Here is a 22692-nt window from a genome sequence, read left to right on the forward strand (position 1 = left end):
GATTAATAGGGATCGAGCTCTAACTCTTGCAACAATTAAAGTCTGTAAAGGAAAGTTTTCTGATTCAGCAAACATTAATGTAGTAGCATTCTAGTAGGTAGCACTGTACTAGAAGGCTAGCTGCAAGAGTGAGAAAAGAGACTGAAAACAGCAGCCATTAATTATGGACTTTGAACGTTTGGCATCCTTTTCAGTGCCTCTACTGAGGCCATCAGCACCGTATGGTCAAAATTGGGAGTTCCCTAAAAGCATCCATGATGCTTTTTTAATTAGCCTAAAACTCAACATTCACAAATATAATTATTGTAAGAAATGCACGGTCAATGATCATTAAGTCCCACAAAACTGTCACCCAAATGCATGTCATATAGGAGTCGACCTAGCATTCAATTGGAGACAGATCGACCTAGGGACGAGGCTAGTACATGTACTGTAATGACTGTATTATAATTATAAGGAATCACACTACTACCAGTAATGTGCTGGGAAAACCACAAAATAGCATGGAAAAAACGACCACCAAAAAGTTTACATACATGTGAACGATGTTGTAACAGATTGGAGTAATATTATTATGCTCTCGCCAGCTTTCTTGTTTCTATGCTTTTTGGTGTTTCTTCTGGCCAATCTTAGTAATTTTTCATGAGGTCTTAATAGAGTATCATTCAAGATAATATTATTTAAGAACTAAACTGGGTAAATAAATACAAACCAGCTAGTGATTAACACAACTAACTATTATGCAAACAATTATGTTTATTATGATGACAACAGCAATCAATGGATATTAATTATAATTATACGTACGTATGATCATTGTGAGGCTAAATGACAAAGTGATGGTTTATTGCAGCATAGTTTCAAGATTGTACTCACTGTACTCCACAGATTCTTGACCATTGTTTACCATATGAACTTGTACTGCATCCGAGTACTGGAGATTATGCAGAAGCTACAAATAAAAAGAATTAATCGTGTCAGCAGAATCCATAACGCAAAGTACGTAGTAAACTGTACGTAATGTGCAAAATGGATGTGACGTATCATTATCACGTACATTGACGTTGAACCAGGGGGGGCTTGGGGCAACTGCCCCCCTAGTTTAAAAACTATGCACTAACAGCTAAGTCAGTGCATGTGTTGTGTTTTTATGTTATAGTTGTGACACATGCACAAGTGCCACATGGGATATATTGGCTCAGTAGTGACTTAGGCCCGAGGGCAAAGGCAATGTGCACACGAGTGAGCTGTGTAACAACTGCATTCCTTGTTGCATTCCTTTCCGTGTACACATCACTCCTTTTATAGGACAACTAGTTTCAACTACTTGTGGTGGCTGTGGAATGCACCAGACGCATGAAAAACGTTATGGGTTATAAGCGCTAACAGGAGTACATGAATATATTCATGTTACTCATGTAGCGCTTATAGCCTCGGGTTAATGAATCCTAAATGAAGTCATAATTGACCACATAACTTGTTAATGAATCCTTAATGAAGTCATAATTGACCACATAACTTTCGGGGGCATTCCCATGATTTAGCACAATGTCATGTAGTTACCTCTGGACTAGAACGTTATATAGATAACAGACTTCTGGTTGCACAGGTATTGTAAAATGTTTAGTATGAGCAATCTGCGAAAATTTAAATAACCCGCTATACGGTATCAACTTTGTTAATTTGGGTGCATGCGCACGTTCCATAATTATACAGAAATTAACTTAGCAATTAAGGTTATGGTATAGTGATATTGCTCATGAATATTCATGAGTTTTTTGGTTAGCTTTTTTCTCTCGTTGCAGGACAAAAGAAGTCTACTGTATAATTATATTTGTGCTATTGCTTTGTTTAAGAATGAAATGATTATGAAGATGCATGAAAGAGACAAGATAAAATCAAAACTGCTAGTATAAAAATTAGTTTTGTATCAGCAATATGTACTTGCAGCTCTTGTTCAAGGCTTGTAGATGAAAATAAATACCTTCCAGAGGGTGACACGAAGAAATAATATAGCTTATAAAACTTCATACGGAAGAGCTAAAGCTAAAACTAGATGGTAAATACCTACAAACTCGCTCGATGTCTCTACAAACTGACGGCTAGCTGCAACTCAATTGACTATATTCATCTTCGTGTCGCCCTGCCCATTCATTCGTATAAATAGATAGAAACTTCAGTTCAATATTTTCTGGCCTACCAAGGCTAAAATTCGCCGACTGAGCTAACTTTGTGATTCTTCACTGCACAAAAATAATGATATTCATAGAGCGTTTGATGCGTGAGTGGCAACACTATACCGTATAGCCCAGGAGGAGTGCATGAATTCATGCACTCTGGTAACCTTAATAGACAGTGTTACACACAGACCCACTTTGGGAGTGAGTAGGAAGTACTGTGCTCCTTCTGCTGCAGATTTGACAATGAGATTAAAGACATGGCGCTCATTAACAGGGTCCATGCCCTGGTTGATCTCATCGACTACTCTAAAGGGACAAGAGGAGCCTCCCTGGAGAGCCATGAGGTAGAGCATGGTAGATACACTTCTCTCTCCTCCACTTTGTCTCTGAGCATTTAGGGCTTGGAGCTGCTCGTTGTCACGAAACTTGACCTTAATCTCGATACCACACTTGGTGAAGTCTTCGCTCTCTACAAAACAAACCTCTCCAGCGGCTTCCATGTGAGTGTGGTTAGAGAAATAGCAACGGAACCTGTCACTGATCCCTGACACAAGGCTTTTCAGAGCACTCAGCCACCTAAAATTTCAATGCACAAATTTAATACAGGACTCAGAGAGGAAGGTTATAATTATTAACGAGTCACAATAGAAACGCATATAATTTATTATGCTTCAAGGTGTATAGCCGGCACGAGGAATACAGTAAAGCTGACTATGTCCAGAGAAGGAAGGACACAATAATTTTATTGACCTTATAGGCAACAAAAAGGGTCATTAAACTTTTATTTGTTTGTAGACATGCCCACTCACCTAACGAAGACTAGAAGCTAGAAAAATTCGTATTTGCCACATGATATGGGGATTAAATTTTCTTATTAGTGCCCAAGGTCAAATGTTTCCATCCTCCTCTGTTATGTATGTGTAGTCTAATTGGTCCCAGACTACAATACTATTGGGAGGGCGTGACCAGACTATGTACAATTGTATTCTATTTCAGCTGTTACTGCTCAACGGTTGCACTGCAACAGCAACTAACGCATTTCTTGGATTTTAATTCATGGATTTGCGAAGCTTCTTTCTTGAGTTATGGTTACAGTGACTGCTGTTGCAGTCACTGTAGAACCTCGCTAATCCGAACCCCTTTAATCCGAAACCTCGCAAATCTGGACAAAATGGCAAACTGAAAAGAGGAGGGGTTGTCCGTAGAATGGACTACTGCGCATGCGCTATCTAACTTGCTTTACTGAATCAGCAATAATTTAGTAACCTGCTCAATACCTCACCCAAAACAATGGCCACTGCAAAGAAAATGAAAGCACCGCAGGCCTCGGTGGAGGTGCCAAAGCTACATAATATAAAACTACTAATAGCTAGCTTTTATACACACATTGATTATGATTGCATGCAATCACAGGGAAACTCAAATAGTGGGTAATGATCGACCATGATTGTTAGTTAAAAACGATCGATGCCAAAAGTTCAAGTCTAAAATTAATGGCTGCAAGTCCAGAGCCATGCAGCTACCAATAGCTAGCGTTCTAGTGAAGAGCTATCTACTAAGTAGAGTAGCAACACTCGGTGAACAAGTTTTGCTACGGACTCTTCTGAAAAGGCATTCCAAGTAAGCAAAACTAGGCATAACTCGAGAACGAAGCTTTATTTTGCAAATCCACAAATAGCATGCCAAGAAAACATGACTAGAAGCCTATAGAAACTCTTACTTGCATCCTTGAGCAGCTGAAATAGTCTACACACACACACACGCAGACACACAAACACACTACCGTATACCTCGCTTGCGCATGCGCACCGAAGCATAACAAAGAGAGAGCTCACAAGACTCACTTGGAGAGAAAGCTGTTCTAGCTAGCAGCTTCCCTTCTGGCCAGAGTAATAATCATAATACCGTATAGCGTGTAATTTTCGTGGGGCAAAATATTCGTGGTTTTCGTGGTTGGAGATCTTACCACGAATATTTTACCCACGAATGAAGCGACCATGCCTACCTTTACCTGCAGTGCAAGCAGCAACCACGAAAATATTACCCACGAAATGTCTCAATATTGCTGAACCACGAATATTTTGTCCCCCGAAAATTACCCGCTATACGGTACATGTACAAAAGTGTCTTCGTTAATGATATTCATAATCAATTAATGGCATCTGTTAATCCAGAAATTTCATATATTCGGAGGGGGTCCGGTCCGGCTCTATTCGGATTAGCGAGGTTCTACTATATCCTCAAATTATGTGTAGCATCATCTGTTTGGAAAGTTTCTATGAGTTACCTTCCCACTAAAGCGCTAGCTATTCGGTGGCTTCACATGCCAGAAATAGCAGTAGTGTAAACTTCGACATCTCTGCAGATCCTCCCCTCCTTGATCATTGACAGGAAATACTAGAGCACTAAAGTGCAAACCCTAAGCTGGTGGGTGACATGATTATAAATAAACCAGAAGAGTGATATAATGCAATGCATGTACAGTACTAGTATGTATGACTGGGCTGTCTAGTACAGCAACTCAGGAGCAATAAAACTAAACCAGACTGCATGGAGGCATGCTGAAACATTTGAGAACAATGGTACATAGCAGGAGTGCATGAATATTAGCACTGTGGACTAGATCACAAACAAACAAAACGACTACTATACCCGTGGCCGCCCAAGCGCGCTTTGGGTAAATATATAAATTCTATCATCATACATGCATGCATCTCTGCTTCATCCATTCGACTGCTACCATTAATTTCCTCCTTTATAACACTCACACTCTCGAGGCATAAGCATTTGGATGTATTTGTGGGCGAGCAGTGTGGCACTGTACAGCAACTGCAACCCGACAATTACGTAAAATGTTATACGTACAACTTACTCTTCTTTTAGTTTTGATATTCTCTCGTCCCTGCTCTTCAAATGGTTCTCTTTTTGCTCAATCTAATAATAATTATGTGAATTTAGAACTAAATGTAATACGGTATGGTAAAAAAGGCCAATGGTATCAAGAGTTCATAAGAAGAGAAGATTGTCGAACTACCAATGCCTTGATCCATACAAAAACTGTGCACAAAGTAACGTATACGTGACATCCTGTCAACTACACGTAAGCAACTCACAATTGATGATGTTTGTGCAAACTTGCGCATAATACATTACGCAACGCACAGAATTAGTTAACAGTGAGTAAAGAGTGCAAGTGAAGAGGATCAACTCGACTATTGTCTGATCGACTCTCTATTTAGATTATTTTTGTGGAGAGATTGTCTCCTATAAGTGAGCAGCTCTGAACGTTGAACGCGAATGACTAGCTAGAATCAGATGTCATTGTTCAATTTACCACACATCACGGTTAACATTTACTAGAAGATTACTACAATACTTCATCATGTGCGAGTCATGTTACTTTGTGTTTGTGTGTAGTTCGACACTCTTCTCTTCTTATAATTATACTCTTGATGGTATCATGGCAGGCTTCTAAAATATGTGCATGTCAGTCTGACAGACATACCTCCTTATGAAGAGATTCAATCTGACCTTTCCTGTCATCATACTCTTGCACAACCTGTAAAAAAGGTGGCTATTAATTAAGAAACACAAGTTACTGCTGCACTACAACTCTACAATACGGCAGAGCACAGCACTCACTGAGGGATCAATGCCTTCACACATATCAGCCTTGGCCTGTAGACTGTGTATGAGTTCCAACAGGTCATCCAGCTCATTAGGAAGCCGCTGAAAATGGTCCATCATCTCCGGATTGTCTGCAGGACTGTCGACCTTAGACTTCACTCTTGCTCTCTCCAGTATAACACGGGCCTTTTCTTTGGCCTGCTTTAAAGCTTTATCTAATTCTATCAGTTGACGCTACAGAATTAGAGATATTATTGTTTACCAACACCATTATTACTAATTAATTGTTTACTAACCTCCGCATTCTCATAAGCATCCTTCCTATCATGATAGCGATGGAGTAAGAAGTTAACCCTTTGCTCACTGGTTTTCACCCGAAGAGAAGCCTCCACACACTCTTTGGTCACAGCGACGGCACTCCGAAGATTTTCCTTAATGTCAACAAAGCACTTCACACGATCTCGATGGATCTACCATGCAGCGGTGCGTTACAGTTAATGGTGTACAACAAAACACAACAGTAGAAAGAATGACTGGAATAATTATGTGCCCACAGCATCAGTATGCAATTAATAATTACCTTGTCCAAGTCTTTTTGGCATTTTTCCTCAGCTTTTTGAAGGTCGAAGGTGACATCAGTCAGGTTAGCTATCCTGAGGTATTATTATAATTCTACATGTAAATCAGACCTACTAAGCACGTACTTTGCTTCTCTTGACTTAATGCTAACAGCATAGCTTTTTCGTTGATCAATCACCTTCTTGAGAGCATTCTACACAATGTAAGTATATACATATGAAGCAAAATTATAATAATATGCTTCTCGAACTTCCTTGGGTTCCAAAATAATTAATACACAACACTCAAAAGCCGTGAACCTGCTTCTACACCGAGTAAATTGTATAACCTTTTCTTGTAGCCTTTTGTTACTCTCCTGCCTGAGAGCGCTGTCCTTTTCCTTGATATCCTGGTAGTTAGCTTCTAGCTCACTCCTCTGCTGCATTGTAACCTGGATAATAATTATGATTAAACCAGAGATTATGAGCGGCGGTATTCATACTTCAATCTCTTGTTCCAGCTTTTGTTTATGCTGTACGTCCACATTAGCAATGAGGACTTTCGGTGGCCTGTAGTTAAAGAATGAAAGTACACTAGCTAGCAAGTGTTCGTCTATATCTTAACAAAAGCACTCTATTTTTTTGCTCATCACTTCACTCACAGCTCAAAATTTTAATAGATAATTATTATTCTGATTACATGTGATGCGAAGTTGTAGGAAGTGGTTACACGGACACGCAAAGTATCTAGCTTACCTTAACACACCTACTCTGGTGCTTGTTTCCTTCCTGTACCGTGAATGAGTCACAGAATACTGGAGAACAGTGTAAAGTGCCCATAACAGAGAGAACAGCACGTACGTTACACCAAACATTCTTACAGATAGTAGTACAGATCGAAGCTATACATTTCATACGGGATTAACTATTAGTATACGCGTATACTAAAATGCCACTATAACCATTACTATAATTATTTTAAGCGCACGACTCAATTGCTGGTTTTTAGCACTGCAATACAGGCGCTCTTCTAATTACTGTATGGCAGGTAATTTCGTGGGGTAAAAAATATGTTCTACTTGAACACCGCAATTTTCATAAATAAAATGTTCGTTTGACTTCATTGCCTGCATTGCATTGCATGCGTTCCAGTAAATCACGCCAACGTTTTCGTGGGGGGGAATTTCGTGGAGGTCAGCTTGCCCACGAAAATAATAAATATTTTACCCCATGAAAATTACCCGCTATACGGTATGCGATTTTGAAACTTTAGAATATACTTAAGAGCTAGCTAACTCCTACAGTGCGTTTACGGTAGCTATAAAATACAGCAAACTCTCGTTAATCCGGTTACCCTTGGGACAATAGCAAGGTGGCTAAAAATAGCCGCTGCTATAAACAGCCACCCTACCTTGTAAATAAAATCGAAAAACCGAATTCGGTAATTCCACATGATCCTTGCCAGAATGCAATAGTTATTCGCAAAGGGTCGATTTTTTCTGATTTAGCGGATTAATAATTAATAAGCAAGTATAATAGTACAACTGCGGCAACCACAGTTTCTCTCTTTTCTCTATTGCTATAAATTTTGGAAAATAGAGAAAGGTTGGGAAAACAGAGTATGTACTGCACATGTGTGTGTTTCAGCTAAAAATGCTCCATGCACTCGGATTAGAAGTGATTCTATAAGCTTCTAGCCATGCTATCTTGGATTTGATATTGTGCATTTCGAGTGTTTATTTTGGCTCTTTTTGTTTACCATTACAATTAACGTATTTTAAAAATCAGGGAAAGCAAAAAATGTTGCTAGTTTCCTCGATCCTCTACACGATAGTTACGGTCGATAAATAGTATTCATAGAGTATTTTCACAATGCTACTAATATACCATAATAGCGGGTATAATTTTTGTTGGTGGAAACGTTCACGTGTACTAAATGAATATTTCGTATTCCAACCATTCGTACAGCTGAGAATAGTGACATAGAACTTGCGCATAATAATTTTATAGTTTTAATTTACAATGTATATGGATTAATGCACTCTAAATATGAAAATATTCACCATACGAAAACTACCCACTATACGGTAATTATAATACATGTCATTATGACATCGCTACAAGTACCCTGGAGCTCCCGGCGAAGAACACCCTGAGGCCTGGCAGGTTGTCAGTAATTCCTTGGAGCTGCTCGGGTGTAAGCTCACCCGCAATGGGCACTTCGTGAAGCCCATGGAACTGACAGAAGTAACAGAGGAGTGCCTCTGGAGCTTGGATCAGCTCAATTATCACCTACAAAAGTCGATGTTAGTTCAGAAAAAATGTTGGTGATGAAACTGTTCTGTTGTATATTTTTTTGCCTAAACGAGTGAAAAAGCTAGTATAAAAGAATTAATATTTAAAGTTACCTTGTCAAATCCATATCTCTTCAGCTCATCGATACCTATTCGTGGCTTGTACTCACTAAGGCGTTTGTTAGGAGCTCTAACTACGTTGACTTTTAATCTCATCTTGTCTCGAACCTACGAGTGTGCATTGCAAATGGTTACCAGATTACAAAATTACAATTTACCTGCGACAGTAAATTAAAAATGGAATTTTGTGTATGTTGATGTTGATGTCGTATTGTAGTTAATAATTTGTATTTGTGTTTACACACCAACACATACCTCCTTAAGAAATAACTCTCTGTCTTCTTCAGTTTGAGCCACAAAGGACACAAAGTCCCGTCCTCCCAGAGAAGCCTCCACTTGAGCAGTGTACCTGTAAATGGGATATGATAGCAGCACATGCGCTATACTAAGAAACGTCAGAGGGAACATAGATGTAGGCAAACAAAAATGGGAAGGGGAATTGTAAGCTATACCACAATTAACATGATAACGCTAATGTGTACATCTGATCAATAAGCCACTGAATTTCTTACTATGAATGATAGTCAAGCACATGTGGTGAAAATTTCTTTGGAACATAATGATCAATTCTCGCGCTCAAACAGTATAAATTCAAGAATTAGTGATGAAAGTTTGCTTTTACAACAATCCTCTATAGTTGTGAGACATAATAATAATTATATTATACATTTCAACCCAATAATCTAGACTGTGCAACAAAAATTGCTAGGATTGGCCGAGGAAAGTGCCAAAAGCATGGAAACAATAAAACGGGAGAGTCGTACGTCAATCCTTCACAATGTCATGAACACTCTAGATTAGCTTATGTTATTATAATTATATAGAATCATGTTAATCACTGTGTATACAGTCCTGAATAACAACCATCAGGTACAAAACTGCCAGGAATTGACTCATGAAGCATACAATCATGAGGGTGATGATGAAACCTCTCAAATACGGACACCTCTCTGTAACGGCCAAAACCTTGGTTCCCCAATGGTGTCTGTTCTGCAGGACTATTTGGGTTTTTGTGTGCTTTAAATTAATGAGATATTGTAGACAAAAAATGTACATCATTAATTTTTAGGGGGGGGGTCCGGCACCTTTGTATGAAACCCTGTCCAAGTTGTAGTGGTAGTAATGATCTTAGCTTAACAGCTAGCTGTTACTATCAATGCACACTGCAGGTGAGCTAGCTAGCTGACATACACTGCATTGACTATAGCAACACATGGACTCTGCACAACTATTCATGTGACAAAATCTTGTACAACTACATGTATATACAGTAAGCAAAAAAATAAAGGCACGGTAGGCTGAAGGAGTGCACGGGCAATGATGAGAAATTAACAATTAAGCCTTGTGGGGATGTTTTGCTTTTGAGTTACAAGCAGTATTAACACACACACATACTGACACATTACTCCAAACACACCACACACCTTGGGTCACAAACGTTGACAGAGACCATGATTGGTTCAAGGATGGGCTTTTTGAAGAGATGTTGGTTTTTCTCTAGCCACATCAGAGCGTCGTAGGCCCAATGGTCCATATTCTGCAGCATTTTCAACCGCTGGCTGCGAATGTCCTGCATCCTACATAGCTCTTCCTCATGATGCCTACACATTCATAAATGAAACATGTTCTGTTCTAGCAGAACAGTCAGATCAAGTTTCTAGTCTACAGCAGAATGAAAATTACAAGTCATTCATACCAAACATCCACGTACTCAACACAGTTACACCAAGGACGTATAATTATAAAGAAGAGGGCATGCAACTTCATACTCAGCAAAATTCATAGGTCTATTTTAGCAACACTGCCCCCAAGCGAATGAGTTGACTCTCTTGTTCATTGAGTTTAGCTCAAACTAGTACTATCAGCTAGTATCAGCATGGATCGTCACAATCCATATGATCCAAGAAGCAGCTATACATGTAGCTATAATTATAGACTATTAACTCCGTAATTTCCTTTGAGTTACCCTAATTAAAGAAAAGTCTGTACGTGTCACTCTACATAATAATATATTATCTCTATTATGGGCATAATATCCGGTCTTTCACTTGAATTTCGCTGAGTACATTGACTGTATGCTTGCATAGTTTCATGTGTACCCTCTCCCCCTCGGGGATGATACGCTCCTGGCTACATGGCGTATATGTATCACTCAGCAGAAACACCGTATATATGCTTGATCAGAGACCACTCAAATTAATAGTAGCCTCAGCGAACTTTGACTCTAGCATTTCTGCACGTGGCAGCCATATTTATTTATGCCTCGGTGCGCATGCGCAAGTGAGGTATACAGTAGTGTGTTTGTGTGTCTGTGTGTCAGTGTGTATGTCTGTTTGTGTAGACTGCTACAGCTGCTTAAGGATCAATGAAGGGCGAGTAAGAGTTTCTATATAATTATAGGCTTCTAGTAACGTTTATTTTAGTGAATTTGCAAAAATAATAATGCTTCGTTCTCGAGTTATGCCTAGTTTTGCTTACTTGCAATGCCATTTCAGAAGAGTGCATAGCAAAACATGTTCACTGAGTGTTTCTACTCTACTTAGTAGTTAATTCTGCACTAGAACGCTAGCTATTGGTAGAGTAAGGCATCTATATTCAGACACAATGCATGTTCAGACACTCATTATAAGGAAACAAGCAGTGATAAAAAATTTTCTTTTGCACCATCATCAAGCATGTGTTACTATAAAAGAATTGATAAATATCAACTACTAAGTCTTCAAGAGCTGAAAATGTGCTAGTGTCTGATAAACGGTAAGAACAGACAAAAAAAACGATCATCAGACACAACCTACCGTTTCTTCTGTAGGGGGATATGCTGAGAGTCACATAGTAATTATGTAAGGACAATAACTATAAACAACTAGTGTTCAAGCTGGCGCTGTGCTAATGCCTCTCGCCATGATTTGCTTTCGCTCAAAAGTATAGAAGAGGAAGTATAGAAGAGGAAAAAGTGTATAAAATAATCTGTCTAAAACTGACTTGCATCTATTCAATTGTATAATTATGGTATCATTGTTGTGTTTTGTGGCTGCTTATACCAGGACCTCAAGGATCTAGGAAGCAACAAAGAAGAAGATTTTGTTTTCAATTAATTATAAGCGGAAGTGCATAATTTTACTAATTATTTCATAAAGTTAGCTTATCTATATAAAGTCACTAAGAAGAAAAGACTTATTACATGCATCTATTGTTGTATTATGTGGCTTTAATACCAGGACCTCAAGAAAGAAGAAAATTGATTCTTTCAGGATCTGTATAAATTATAGTTCAGTGTATAATTATAATATCTAAGAAGAAAAGACCTGTGTACATGCATATTGTTATCTATATTGTTATATAGTAGTGTTTTGTGGCTTACCAGGCCCTCAAGAAAAATATGATTCTGCCAGGAGGATCTGGATCTGGATATGGGGAATGAGCGCGCATGCGCATTACATCCACAGGAATAATTAAAGGGTGAGATCAATGGCTACTGCTAGCTAGCTGTTTTAACAGGTATTTTCTGAGTCTTGTAGCTAACAAAAAGCTAGCGCTTTAGTGCAAGGCTAACTCATATGTTGAATAGAAAGTTTGTGCGGACAGATGATGCTATGAAAGATTCTGAAGAGACTGCAACAGCCTTCAATGTGAGTCAAACTAGCCATAACTCGAGAAAGAAGCTTTAGTTTGCTAATCCACGAATCAAAATCCAAGAGAACGTGGCTAGAAGCCTATAGAAGCTGTTAGTTTTCGTCGCATTGCAACCGTTGAGCAGTTACAGCTGGAACAGACACACAGACACACAGACACACACACACACACACACACACACAGTCAGCTTTACCGTATCCCTCGTGCGGCTACGCCTCGAGGCATAATAAAACCCCCAAAGTTGGAGTTGCAAAACGCTTGTATGTCCATGCAGCAATTATTTCTGCTGAGTCACTCGCGTATCAATGATCAGACAGAAAATGAGGTCAAAGTTCAAATGTTCTTGGCATCCCACGCAACTGCATGGGGTCAAAGGTCAATCTTAGTGGGCGTTTACGTAGATACCGATGACATTTGACCCCATTTGCTGTCTGGTCATTGATACGCAAGTGACTCAGCAGAAATAATTGCTGCATGGACATATACAAGCGTTTTGCAACTTCAACTTTGGGGGTTTGTTATTGTCCTACAGAAGAAACGGTAGGTTGTGTCCGATGATCGATTTTTTTATCTGTTCTTACCGTTTATCAGACACTAGCACATTTTCAGCTCTTAAAGACTTAGTAATTGATATTTATCAATTCATACATTCATAGTAACACATGCTTGATAAGATGGTGCAAAAGAAATTGTTTATCACTGCTTGTTTCCTCAGAATGAGTGTCTGAACATGCATTGTGTCTGATTATAGATGCCTTACTCTAGCTGAAAAAGTGAGAAGAGAGCTGCAAGGCTCTGCTGATGCAGCCATATTAATTTTAGGCCTGAGCTTTCTGTATCGATCATTTTTAACAACAATTATTATCATTATCAACAATCATGAGTTTCCCTGTGATTCTGGATTCTGCCCATGCAGCAAATTAAAATATTAATGCAAAAAATGTTTGTTCATCATGATAATTATAATGTGTGTATAAAAGCTTTTATGTTATGTAGCTTGGCACCTCCACCACCCGCGGTGCTTTCATAATACTAGCAGCTATAGGTACAGGGCGTATACAGAGAAGAGGGGCATGCAACTCACCCTATTCTCAGAATCATCTGACTTCGTATCGAGCTATTTTTAGAACTGCCCACAAAAACACCCACACGTAACCTTTGACCGCATAAGGTAAATCAAAGTCTTAATTATATCTGCAGGTACGTACTAGGTACATGCAGGTAGCTAGCTAGCTCGATTGCAGCATAGTAAAACTAGTTCTCAGCAGCAGTATGGCTCGTACTAGCAGTGTCAAAGGCAAAGGCAAACCATCAAACAGTTGCAACTCCAAGAAGATGAAACCTAGGTACAATAAATCTGTCTTCCTGAGTCGCTGGTACTTCTTAACAATGCGCCCAGCACTTAACTTCCCGCTCGAAGGGGTTGTCTTGGACCTGGCTGGACTAGGACTGGTACATGGTCATGACACTTCTCTAAAATAATACTGCACTGTTAGCTAGCTAGCTAGCAAAGGCAGCTCTGATGTACACGCCCATAATTATAACTCTGTAAATAACACCGCCCACTTGTTCACGTCTGTATACTGGATTCTATTTTTAGCATATCCGGTCTCTGATACGAAGTCGGATGAGTATGTACGGTACATAATGAGTTGCATGCCCTCTTCTCTGTATACGCCCTTGGTAGAAGCTTGTTAGTGCTTCTGAATCACAAAGACTTTCTCATGGCAAAGCTTGAGTTTACAGATGAAAAGAACTTTTGATGGCAAACTAAAGGTTGTTGAATTAGCTGGGGCCAACAAACGTCGCTTTCGAACAATGGCCTCTCTCGAATTGCAGCCTCCTCTGCCAGCAAAATTAAATATTTAGTAGCCGCGGCCTCTGATCAAGCATATACGGTAGCCACAAGATGAAACTTAAATACCTGACAATGTCGTTATATCTCTGCCGTTCTTCACCCATTTCCCTCAACTGGAAGTTGTTGTCCTCAATCTGCTGATTTATCTCGGACCGCTGGGCATTTAGTGACTGTATTTTGAGTGTGATGCTTTCCTGAGACTCTAACGCATCCATCTCAGTCTTGTAACTCTGTGTTAACACATAATTATAGAGTAAATCACAAATACATGCAATGTCATGTATACATCATGTAACGTGTAGTCCTCCAGTACGGTATAATTATTTGTAAGTATCTTATAAGAGCAAGAACACAGAGCTAGAGGTATTTTTGGAGGTTTAAAATGATTACTAGTTTGTGATTATACCTTAAGGTTACTGCATTTTCAGATTTTTCTCTGTTTTCAGGGTAATTTTGGCGGATTTGTAGCAAATTCATTAGCATTTGTCAAAAGATGTATAAGTATACGAGTTTTAATGTTGAATGGAAAGTTTGGAGTCATATACAGATGAAAGCTAATTAGCATAATATTGCAAATTTTTCATTATATTAGCACTGACTAAATTTAGCGTTAATTACAAATTCGTTAAAAATAATTAGTACCCGTTTATAATAGTAACATTAAGGTATTATAATTTATTGTCATTGCATGACACCAAGGGTTACAGTATAAACGGTTTTGTCATTAATTTTTCATGAGCTAGATCTAGTGATCTTGAGCAGCTAGCATTGCATGATACCAAAGGTTACGGTAAACAGTTTTCTCATTAATTTTTCATGAGCTAGATCTAGTGATCTTGAGCAGCTAGAATGGAAACGCAGTAGTCATTTCAGGGCTCAAATATTTGATAGCTTAGGTGCAGTCTGCTGTCAACAATATGCAGGGCCACAAGAGGATATTTAAAACTGAAAGCTCATGCACAAGAGGCTAGCTGTTTTCCTTGGCTCTGCCAGCCATTTTACATACAGAGATTTTCTTGGCCTGAAACGAAAAAAAACACTTTGTGTTCCCTCCAGTCTGGTAAGAAGTATCCTATATAATAAGAGGTAAAAAGTATTTTTGGGAGTTTAAATGACTACTAGTTTGTGTTGTTTCTAGTAACTTGATGATCGCTCAGAGCTTCCACTGGAAGATGTTTTGAAGATTGATTACTTGTCATACAGAGCGTCAATGGTACACCAATAATTATATTTATCATGTATGTGCTTCAAACTCTTTTATCGTGGCATTTATACTATTAACGGTTCTATTACTGTAACCTTAAAACATAAGACCATAGATTAGGGAAGAGAGGGATTGTAAACGGAAGTCCACGCACGAGATTATTCCTTGGTTTTACATTGGAGGGCGGGACATATTCAAAACCATTCATGGTGCCCGTAAAACCCCAGGAAACACTTTGAGGCCTTACGCAGACCTTTCTAAGCCCCCCAAAATTTGATTTCCATACCCTTTAAAGTTAGGGTATTGTGGTCACTCATGAATATTCCATAAGTTTAACTTTTATTCTGTCAGCTTTTCTCTTTTGCTAAAGTCATTGTTTCTGAGCTAGCACTCTAGATATATCTCTAGCTAGCTCTCTAGCTAGCTAGCTGAGCTATCTCAAATAAAAATCATGCATCATGTTGACCTTTACCCGATTATACGCATGCGCAATAGTGGGCGCTTCTACGGTTGCAAATAGGCCTCTACAGGACTTTCAGGCAAAAGTAGGGGGTGGGCAGTTATTTGATGTGGGCGGTTCGACGGTTAAGTACGGTATATACAAGGATTTGTGCATGAAAAGTGCGGATCTTCCAGCAGTCAAAACAGCAGCGATCCCACGGTCAATTTCTCTAAAAATTTAGCTATCATGTAGTGGAAGGATGGGACTAATTCCAGTGGGACCCCGGCTCAATAGCTTGAAATTCACCATCAAACGTAGTGGTTTTTACTGTACATAGGCTACTATGGAGACCCGTGTAGGGGGGTTAACTCAGGTTAGTTGCCATCTTCCATAAAAGTTTACGAGATTACTAGAAAGTGATGTGAGCTTGCTAGAGAGCACAACAGACAGGCACCATAGCTACAGTGAACGGAAATCTAATGTAGTTTAGCCCTAGCTGCGACTTGGGAAACTGGGAAGCTACATATATATGTACACGTGCATTATGAATAATTATCATTAAAAAAAACCTATGTATAACGTAATGTACTTTTGAGTGTATGCTAAGCAAGCTAGCCCTTTTTTCATCTGTATCTGACTCCAAACTTTTCATTCAACCTTAAAACTCATACTTGTACTGTAACATCTTTTGATTGTGATAATGAATTTGCTACAAATCCGCCAAAATTAGTACCCTAAAAACAGATTTGAAAACACTAAAATTACTACCCGGCCGTCAATAATAGTAACATTAATTGTACATGAACTGTACATTGGTGCCTCCCTCTGTCAACCTCAATCCCCACTATACTTGGGTTCTGCTTAGCTGACTTGACCCAAACCCCTTCCTTACCTCAATCTCCATGCGCATTTTCTCTATTTTGCCTTTTCTTTCAGCCTCGTCTTTCTTTGCCTGTTCCAAATCCTGTCGGGGCCCCTCTAACTTATCTCCCAGTTCACTAAGGTTCTCTTGTAGGGCAGTCACACTAAGATAGACAGATATTATAAATGCACACCAAAAATTAAATATCTGTACGTCACAGCTAGGGCACACACAGAGGAGGTACTCGTGTCGTGACTTTAACCCCAGGGTGTCCCAAACCCAAACTAAGCTATCTACGGACACGGGACCAAGTACAAACTCCTCAGAGGCACACTATCCAGATTGATGTAGTAAATACGGAATACAGCATGTACAGTGTATGCCTCAAAAACCACACAATTTCAATTTCACTCACTTTCTCAAAAGTTTTCTCCTTCGAAGGTTAGCCCCGCTTTCAGAGTCTTTGAAGATTTTCAGGGCATCCTCCTGTGTCTTGTGCTTCTCTTTGATGGGCTGATAAGTCTGCTTGAGCTTCTTCACTTTTGCCATTACTTCTTTGCGTTCATTCTTCTTGTCAGTTACATTGTTGCGAGCAGATTCATACTCCTACGCACATGTACAAGGTTAAAATAATTATTTCAGGAGTAATCCAGTAACTACACTATAGAGTATGGACTCTCGGTACTCTCTAGATAGCACTGGTACATAAAACACTATAGACAGCTCACATTTAATTTGTAGTGAGGAAAGTGTGGTACTTTACTTAATTCTCTGAGTAATTCATCATAATAATTATTAGCATTCAAATTTAAGAGTGCATGATTATACAATTTAGTCATACCAGCCAGAGCTTCTTGAGGCTGACCCACTTGATATCTGCCATAAACCGCTGTCTGTTTTTGAACCTCTCTACATCACGCTCCAAGAGCTGGTTCTTACGTTCTTCCATCTGGAGACTGATATAACAGGAGTACAGGTATAAGTTATTGTGGGATAAAGGATCATAATTATTGTGGATGCACACTGGAATCAGCTAAACAAAAGGTTTCTCAATATACATGCACTTCACTAAAATCTCAGGGAATCGATAATCAATTTACACTAGCTGTACTATGTATTAATCTACAGATAGTATCTTACAGGTTCTTTTGTGTAGCTAGACCTGACTTGTCTGTGGAAGAAGACTGGCGAAGATTTTTTAACTCTTCATGTGCTTTGAACATATTCTTGGGCCCGACCTGAAAAAAAGCAGTGCATGCATGATGAAACTGAAACAGCAAGTACCATAATTATTTTATCACCAAATAGAACTGCGGCAGTTTTCCATAATTAACTTACTGCCAGCTCAGTTTCTTCCAGCCTCTGGTGCATGTTCATTTTGGCAAACTCCACTACCATGTCCTGTGAAACAACATACCTCAAGTACCTAAACTATACACACATCTCTTAAGGGCTTACCTGAGGTAAGAAGACACACTTGTTTTGCAACTGAATATTCATTCCCTCGATCAACTTGGTCACCTGTGAAGCAAAACACAACAAAAGCGAATAACAGGGAGTCATTTCTGCTATATCTGCGAATGAGAGTAAAATCGCAAAAATGTGTACTCGCGCAGATAATTTATAATGAATCTCATTAAAAACCACTTGCGCGTAATTAGAAACACTTATATATTTCACGACACTACTTAGTTTCATAATTATAAATTAGCTACCATTTTTTCAAAAATAAGCGATTTGGGTGGTACGGTGCGGTGCTAAATGCCACGTGACAGGATTTGTTTTCCGTACATGCCTTAAAATGGATGTGTGCCCTTGCAGATGTGCTATACATGTATGTATGCTGCGCATAAACGCTACACACATGCACATGCACTCTAGTTGATGGCTATTGGGCTGAGAGACTTTATAACAACATGTGTACATAAACAGTACACACATGCACTCTAGTTGATGGCCATTGGGCTAAGGACTTTATAAAGATATACGTGCATCGATCATGCCCACGATCTAATTAATTATTGCATGCATGTATACGAGTACATATTAAACACTTCATACGAAATGTTGTGATCACCAAGCAAAAAAATTAAGGTGCATGCTCTCTTACATCTGCCTGTTTACACACAACTCCATTGATGAACCAAGTAGAGGAGTTAAAGTCAGCAGAGATCTTCCTCTTAATGACTGGGTTCTTGCCTGCTTTCCTCGTTTCACACAGCTCTATTTCCACAAAACCATCCCTCTTGCCATGCTTTACAAACTCCTTGATCTGAAATCGTAAGTGAATTTTAAAAGATAGGCAAGCATGTACACAGTTGAAAGCTCAGCAAATGCGAGCAAACATATTACTCAGAGGTGATCAATGGTACAAGGATTAATTGTTTTAAGGGACTACAATACCCCCTCACTTAAGTTGCATGCATCCTACCCCCCCAAAGGAAGGGCCTGGAATCGAGGCTAAGATCAGTAAGTATATCACATGATGCGTTCCTTTATACTATCTATGATTATGCAATCAGAGATATGATTACCTCACTGTGTACATCTACAACTACAGACCTTTTCAGAGTTCTTGCAACTCGATGTCTAAAGCGGAAGTTACCGTCACGTGATATTCTGTACATTAAAGCCACACAACATCACGTGAGCCCAACATTGTTGAATGAGACAAGTTTTTACATTGAGTTCTCAAAATGTATCACTAAATTACTTGTTACTAGTTTATATTCAGAGAAGTCTGAAATAGGATTGTAACTTCCCAGTATTATATGAAGTGGCTTGCCCCAGCCTGCCCGCTCATTTTGTGTTGCTGCAAGCTGTTGAGAGTCTAGTCATAGACAGTTAAATCTCTCTTAGGCTTGGAGCTAAGCCTTAGCTCCAGCTGGATACGATTGGAAATACTCAGGATAACTTCAGCTAGCTGTGGTGCAAAGGCTTTCAAAGCCTTCCTCCTATATAGGTCGAATTTTTCCCAGTTAAATAGGCTCTATTGGATAAAAATTGGTTAGGAATGAGCCAGAATTCAATCTTGTTACGTAATGGTTCACGTGACAGAAATAACAAGAAGAAGACAGGCACTTCCGCTCTAGACATCGAGTTGCAAGAACTCTGCAAACGTCTGTACAAGAGTAACTTCATGTAAGAGAAGTGGGCTTCATCGACGGACCTCACAACGCGGCCTCGCCACTGCAGTTAGGCTTTAGTTTCCCGTACAGCTCCCTCATGCTCAGTAGCTTACCTCATTGATTTGTCTATCATTACATTATTTACCTTTGTACCTTATTATAATCTTTGCATTACAAAGAGTCACATGGGCCTAAACATTCAAATTACATTGTAAACGTTGAGATTTTCAATAAAAGACAGCTCGTCCTCATCAACATTTCCTGGCGGGAAACTAACTTGCAGCGGCCTAAATACTGACCTCTTTTGCTCGTCCTAGTAGCCTAGTGGCTCCACCAAGACCAATGCATATAGCACACACAACACTCGACTTTCCAGTACCTGTACGGATAGGTGAACGCTACAGAATTCATAAAAAGACTCACCATTTGGCCCAACAATGACATTCAGTTGAGATGAAGGTTTGATTTCAACACCATCAAATGTTCTGGTATTAAAAATGTAATGTTAAAAAGAGGAAGACTTCCACAGATAACAAAGGTCGGCCATTCATCAACATTTTTTTCATACTATCATAAGCAACTAGACTCAACCACTGCACTCTGCTTCATATTAAAAAAATAGCAATGAACTCACAAAAAGTTTTGTAGCTTTATTCTAACAATGGAGCCTCTGGCATGTGGTACGATTGAACCCTCATCATTGGTAGTTTGTTGCACACTTGATTTTCTATGCTGTGCCATAGAGCTCAACTTTAATAGTGAACTCACTGATCTTTATATCAGTTTCTTGTACATGTATAATTATAGTAGCTAGCTAGACACACTTCCAGCACGTGGCATTGGTAGCGGTCGTTTGAGGTACAGCTAGGTTTCTCTCTCAAAAGACATGAAGATCTATCCAAACCTAGCTGTACTTGCTCTTCATACGAATCATGTACTTAGCATCTTTTATCACAGAAACAATAAAATCTATGGCTAATACCACGAGTTTATTAGGAACTCTTGATAAAAAATACTAATCTCATGATCTATCTATCCATGGCCATAGTATCTATGATATCCAGAGCTTCATCGACAGCCTTTCCGAAAGGTTGGAAAAGGCAGCTTTAATTTTCGAGGCTGTTTCTGAGGGTGGACGTTGCAAAAACCTAAAAGGGGACCATAAACCCAACGACTTCACAGTAACTCAGACCAATGCCAATGGAATCGTGAAATCTACCTCCACGATGATACTTGCTCTTCATAGGTACTTAGCATGTTTCATCACAGAAACAAATAGGCCATCCACAAAATGGGTGTGCAAGGTATCTCCTCAGTCCTGGGCGGTACGTCCCCACTGATCCTCTAGGCAAGAGGGCATGTCATTCTCATGTAGATGATCTAGTCTTGCTGATTCAGGGGAGACCATGTCCACATTTCAATAGATGGTGTCCAAAAGGATCTATTACAATGTATATGGTCTACATGGACATTTGGCCCAGGGAGGAATAGTGCGGAACCTATCCCTAACCATGAATGCACAATAATCCATTGAAAGTAGTACAAGAGGGAGTGGCTCTCAGCCATGCAGGCACTCGTTAGACTCGCAAGCCGTCACTGTTGAACAGTACTGTTCGTGTGCAACATGACGGCTTGCGAGTCTAGGCACTCGTTTGGTTGTTTTCCGCCGAGTAATGCTCAAGGTGGACTTTTAGGAGTACGTATTATTATATCAAAGAGCTAGGAGCTGGTATTATTATGTCTGTCTGGAGGTTGCTCTGGAACGTTAACAGGTCATCATCTTCAGTATCTATAGGCTTTGACCAAAATTAGTTTGCTGCAAAATTGTGTGCAACATAGGGACTTGAGCAATGAGAAATCAAGCAAAATTCATGTGCTCAAATTTAACAAAATAGCTTGTTGTAAATGGACCCTATAATTATACTAATAAAAAAAATACATGTGTACAGCCACAATACTATAGATCTACATAGACTCGCAATTAGCTGCCACTGCTGTTGCACGGCGAATACTGTTCGCCGTGCAACAGTGACGGTAACACCACATGCTACTTGCATGTGGTGCACATGCTACTGGTAGACTACCACTACACATGCTACTGGTAGATCTAACACTGGAAGCAAAACGTGTGAGATAAAAAGCAAATCGGTAGCAAAAAAGTATAAGCAAAATGAGCCTGAGAAGGAGGCTAGAAAAATTAATACATTGTCACAGGATTGAGCCGACTTCCCATTTTAGACACACTATATAGCTGACCCGCCCCCCCCCCCCACAACCTCTAAATAACGTACTCCAGTTCTTGCGAAAGAATACTGACTAGATTTATATACATGATCATGTTATTACCAGACAGTGTAGTGCGATCATTGCAGATCGAGTGTGACGTGGTTTTATTCTTTCATTCTCAAGTATTTCGGTGTGCACCATACGATACATATACGCATGTAGTATAATTTTTACAGCAGTTCATCACAAAAAAATTTCATTCGTAACCTATAATTATACGTATGGCATACACCAGTTACATTTATATACAGTGAGGTTAATCCGGCCACCCTTAATTGGGAACTTTGGCCGAAATAGCGAGGTGGCCACATTTCAGGCTAAAAAACTAGTTTTGTGGTTTTGTCTCGAGGATGATGAATCAGTATGCATACTCTCTATTTAAGTGTAAAGTAAGTGTTATCTGCCGAACCACATCCAAAAGGTCATATCAAGCCGTAATGAACGTACCATTAAAAACCTAGTTTAGGGGCAGCCAGTATACGCCAGCCAGTATACGCCACA

General features: G+C 39.4%; 1 protein-coding gene across 1 annotated transcript; it reads right to left on the minus strand.

Annotated features, from left to right (window-relative positions):
• Nucleotides 1-636: 636 nt before the first annotated feature.
• Nucleotides 637-20767, minus strand: LOC135339999 (structural maintenance of chromosomes protein 5-like). The gene is made up of 26 exons (XM_064536276.1): nucleotides 20540-20767; nucleotides 20329-20390; nucleotides 20205-20284; nucleotides 18888-19049; nucleotides 18236-18298; nucleotides 18116-18178; nucleotides 17918-18015; nucleotides 17619-17733; nucleotides 17193-17383; nucleotides 16808-16940; nucleotides 14336-14499; nucleotides 10203-10379; nucleotides 9034-9127; nucleotides 8773-8886; nucleotides 8492-8656; nucleotides 7121-7179; nucleotides 6868-6934; nucleotides 6715-6816; nucleotides 6512-6579; nucleotides 6388-6460; nucleotides 6104-6277; nucleotides 5823-6041; nucleotides 5686-5739; nucleotides 5053-5114; nucleotides 2375-2756; nucleotides 637-952 (listed from the first exon to the last, which is right to left on the minus strand). Exons 1-26 carry the CDS (start codon nucleotides 20644-20646, stop codon nucleotides 845-847), a joined length of 3156 nt encoding a protein of 1051 aa, XP_064392346.1. The 5' UTR covers nucleotides 20647-20767; the 3' UTR covers nucleotides 637-844.
• Nucleotides 20768-22692: the final 1925 nt, after the last annotated feature.

The sequence above is a fragment of the Halichondria panicea genome, chromosome 8 (assembly GCF_963675165.1).
Source record: "Halichondria panicea chromosome 8, odHalPani1.1, whole genome shotgun sequence".
Classification (NCBI taxonomy): Eukaryota; Metazoa; Porifera; class Demospongiae; order Suberitida; family Halichondriidae; genus Halichondria; species Halichondria panicea.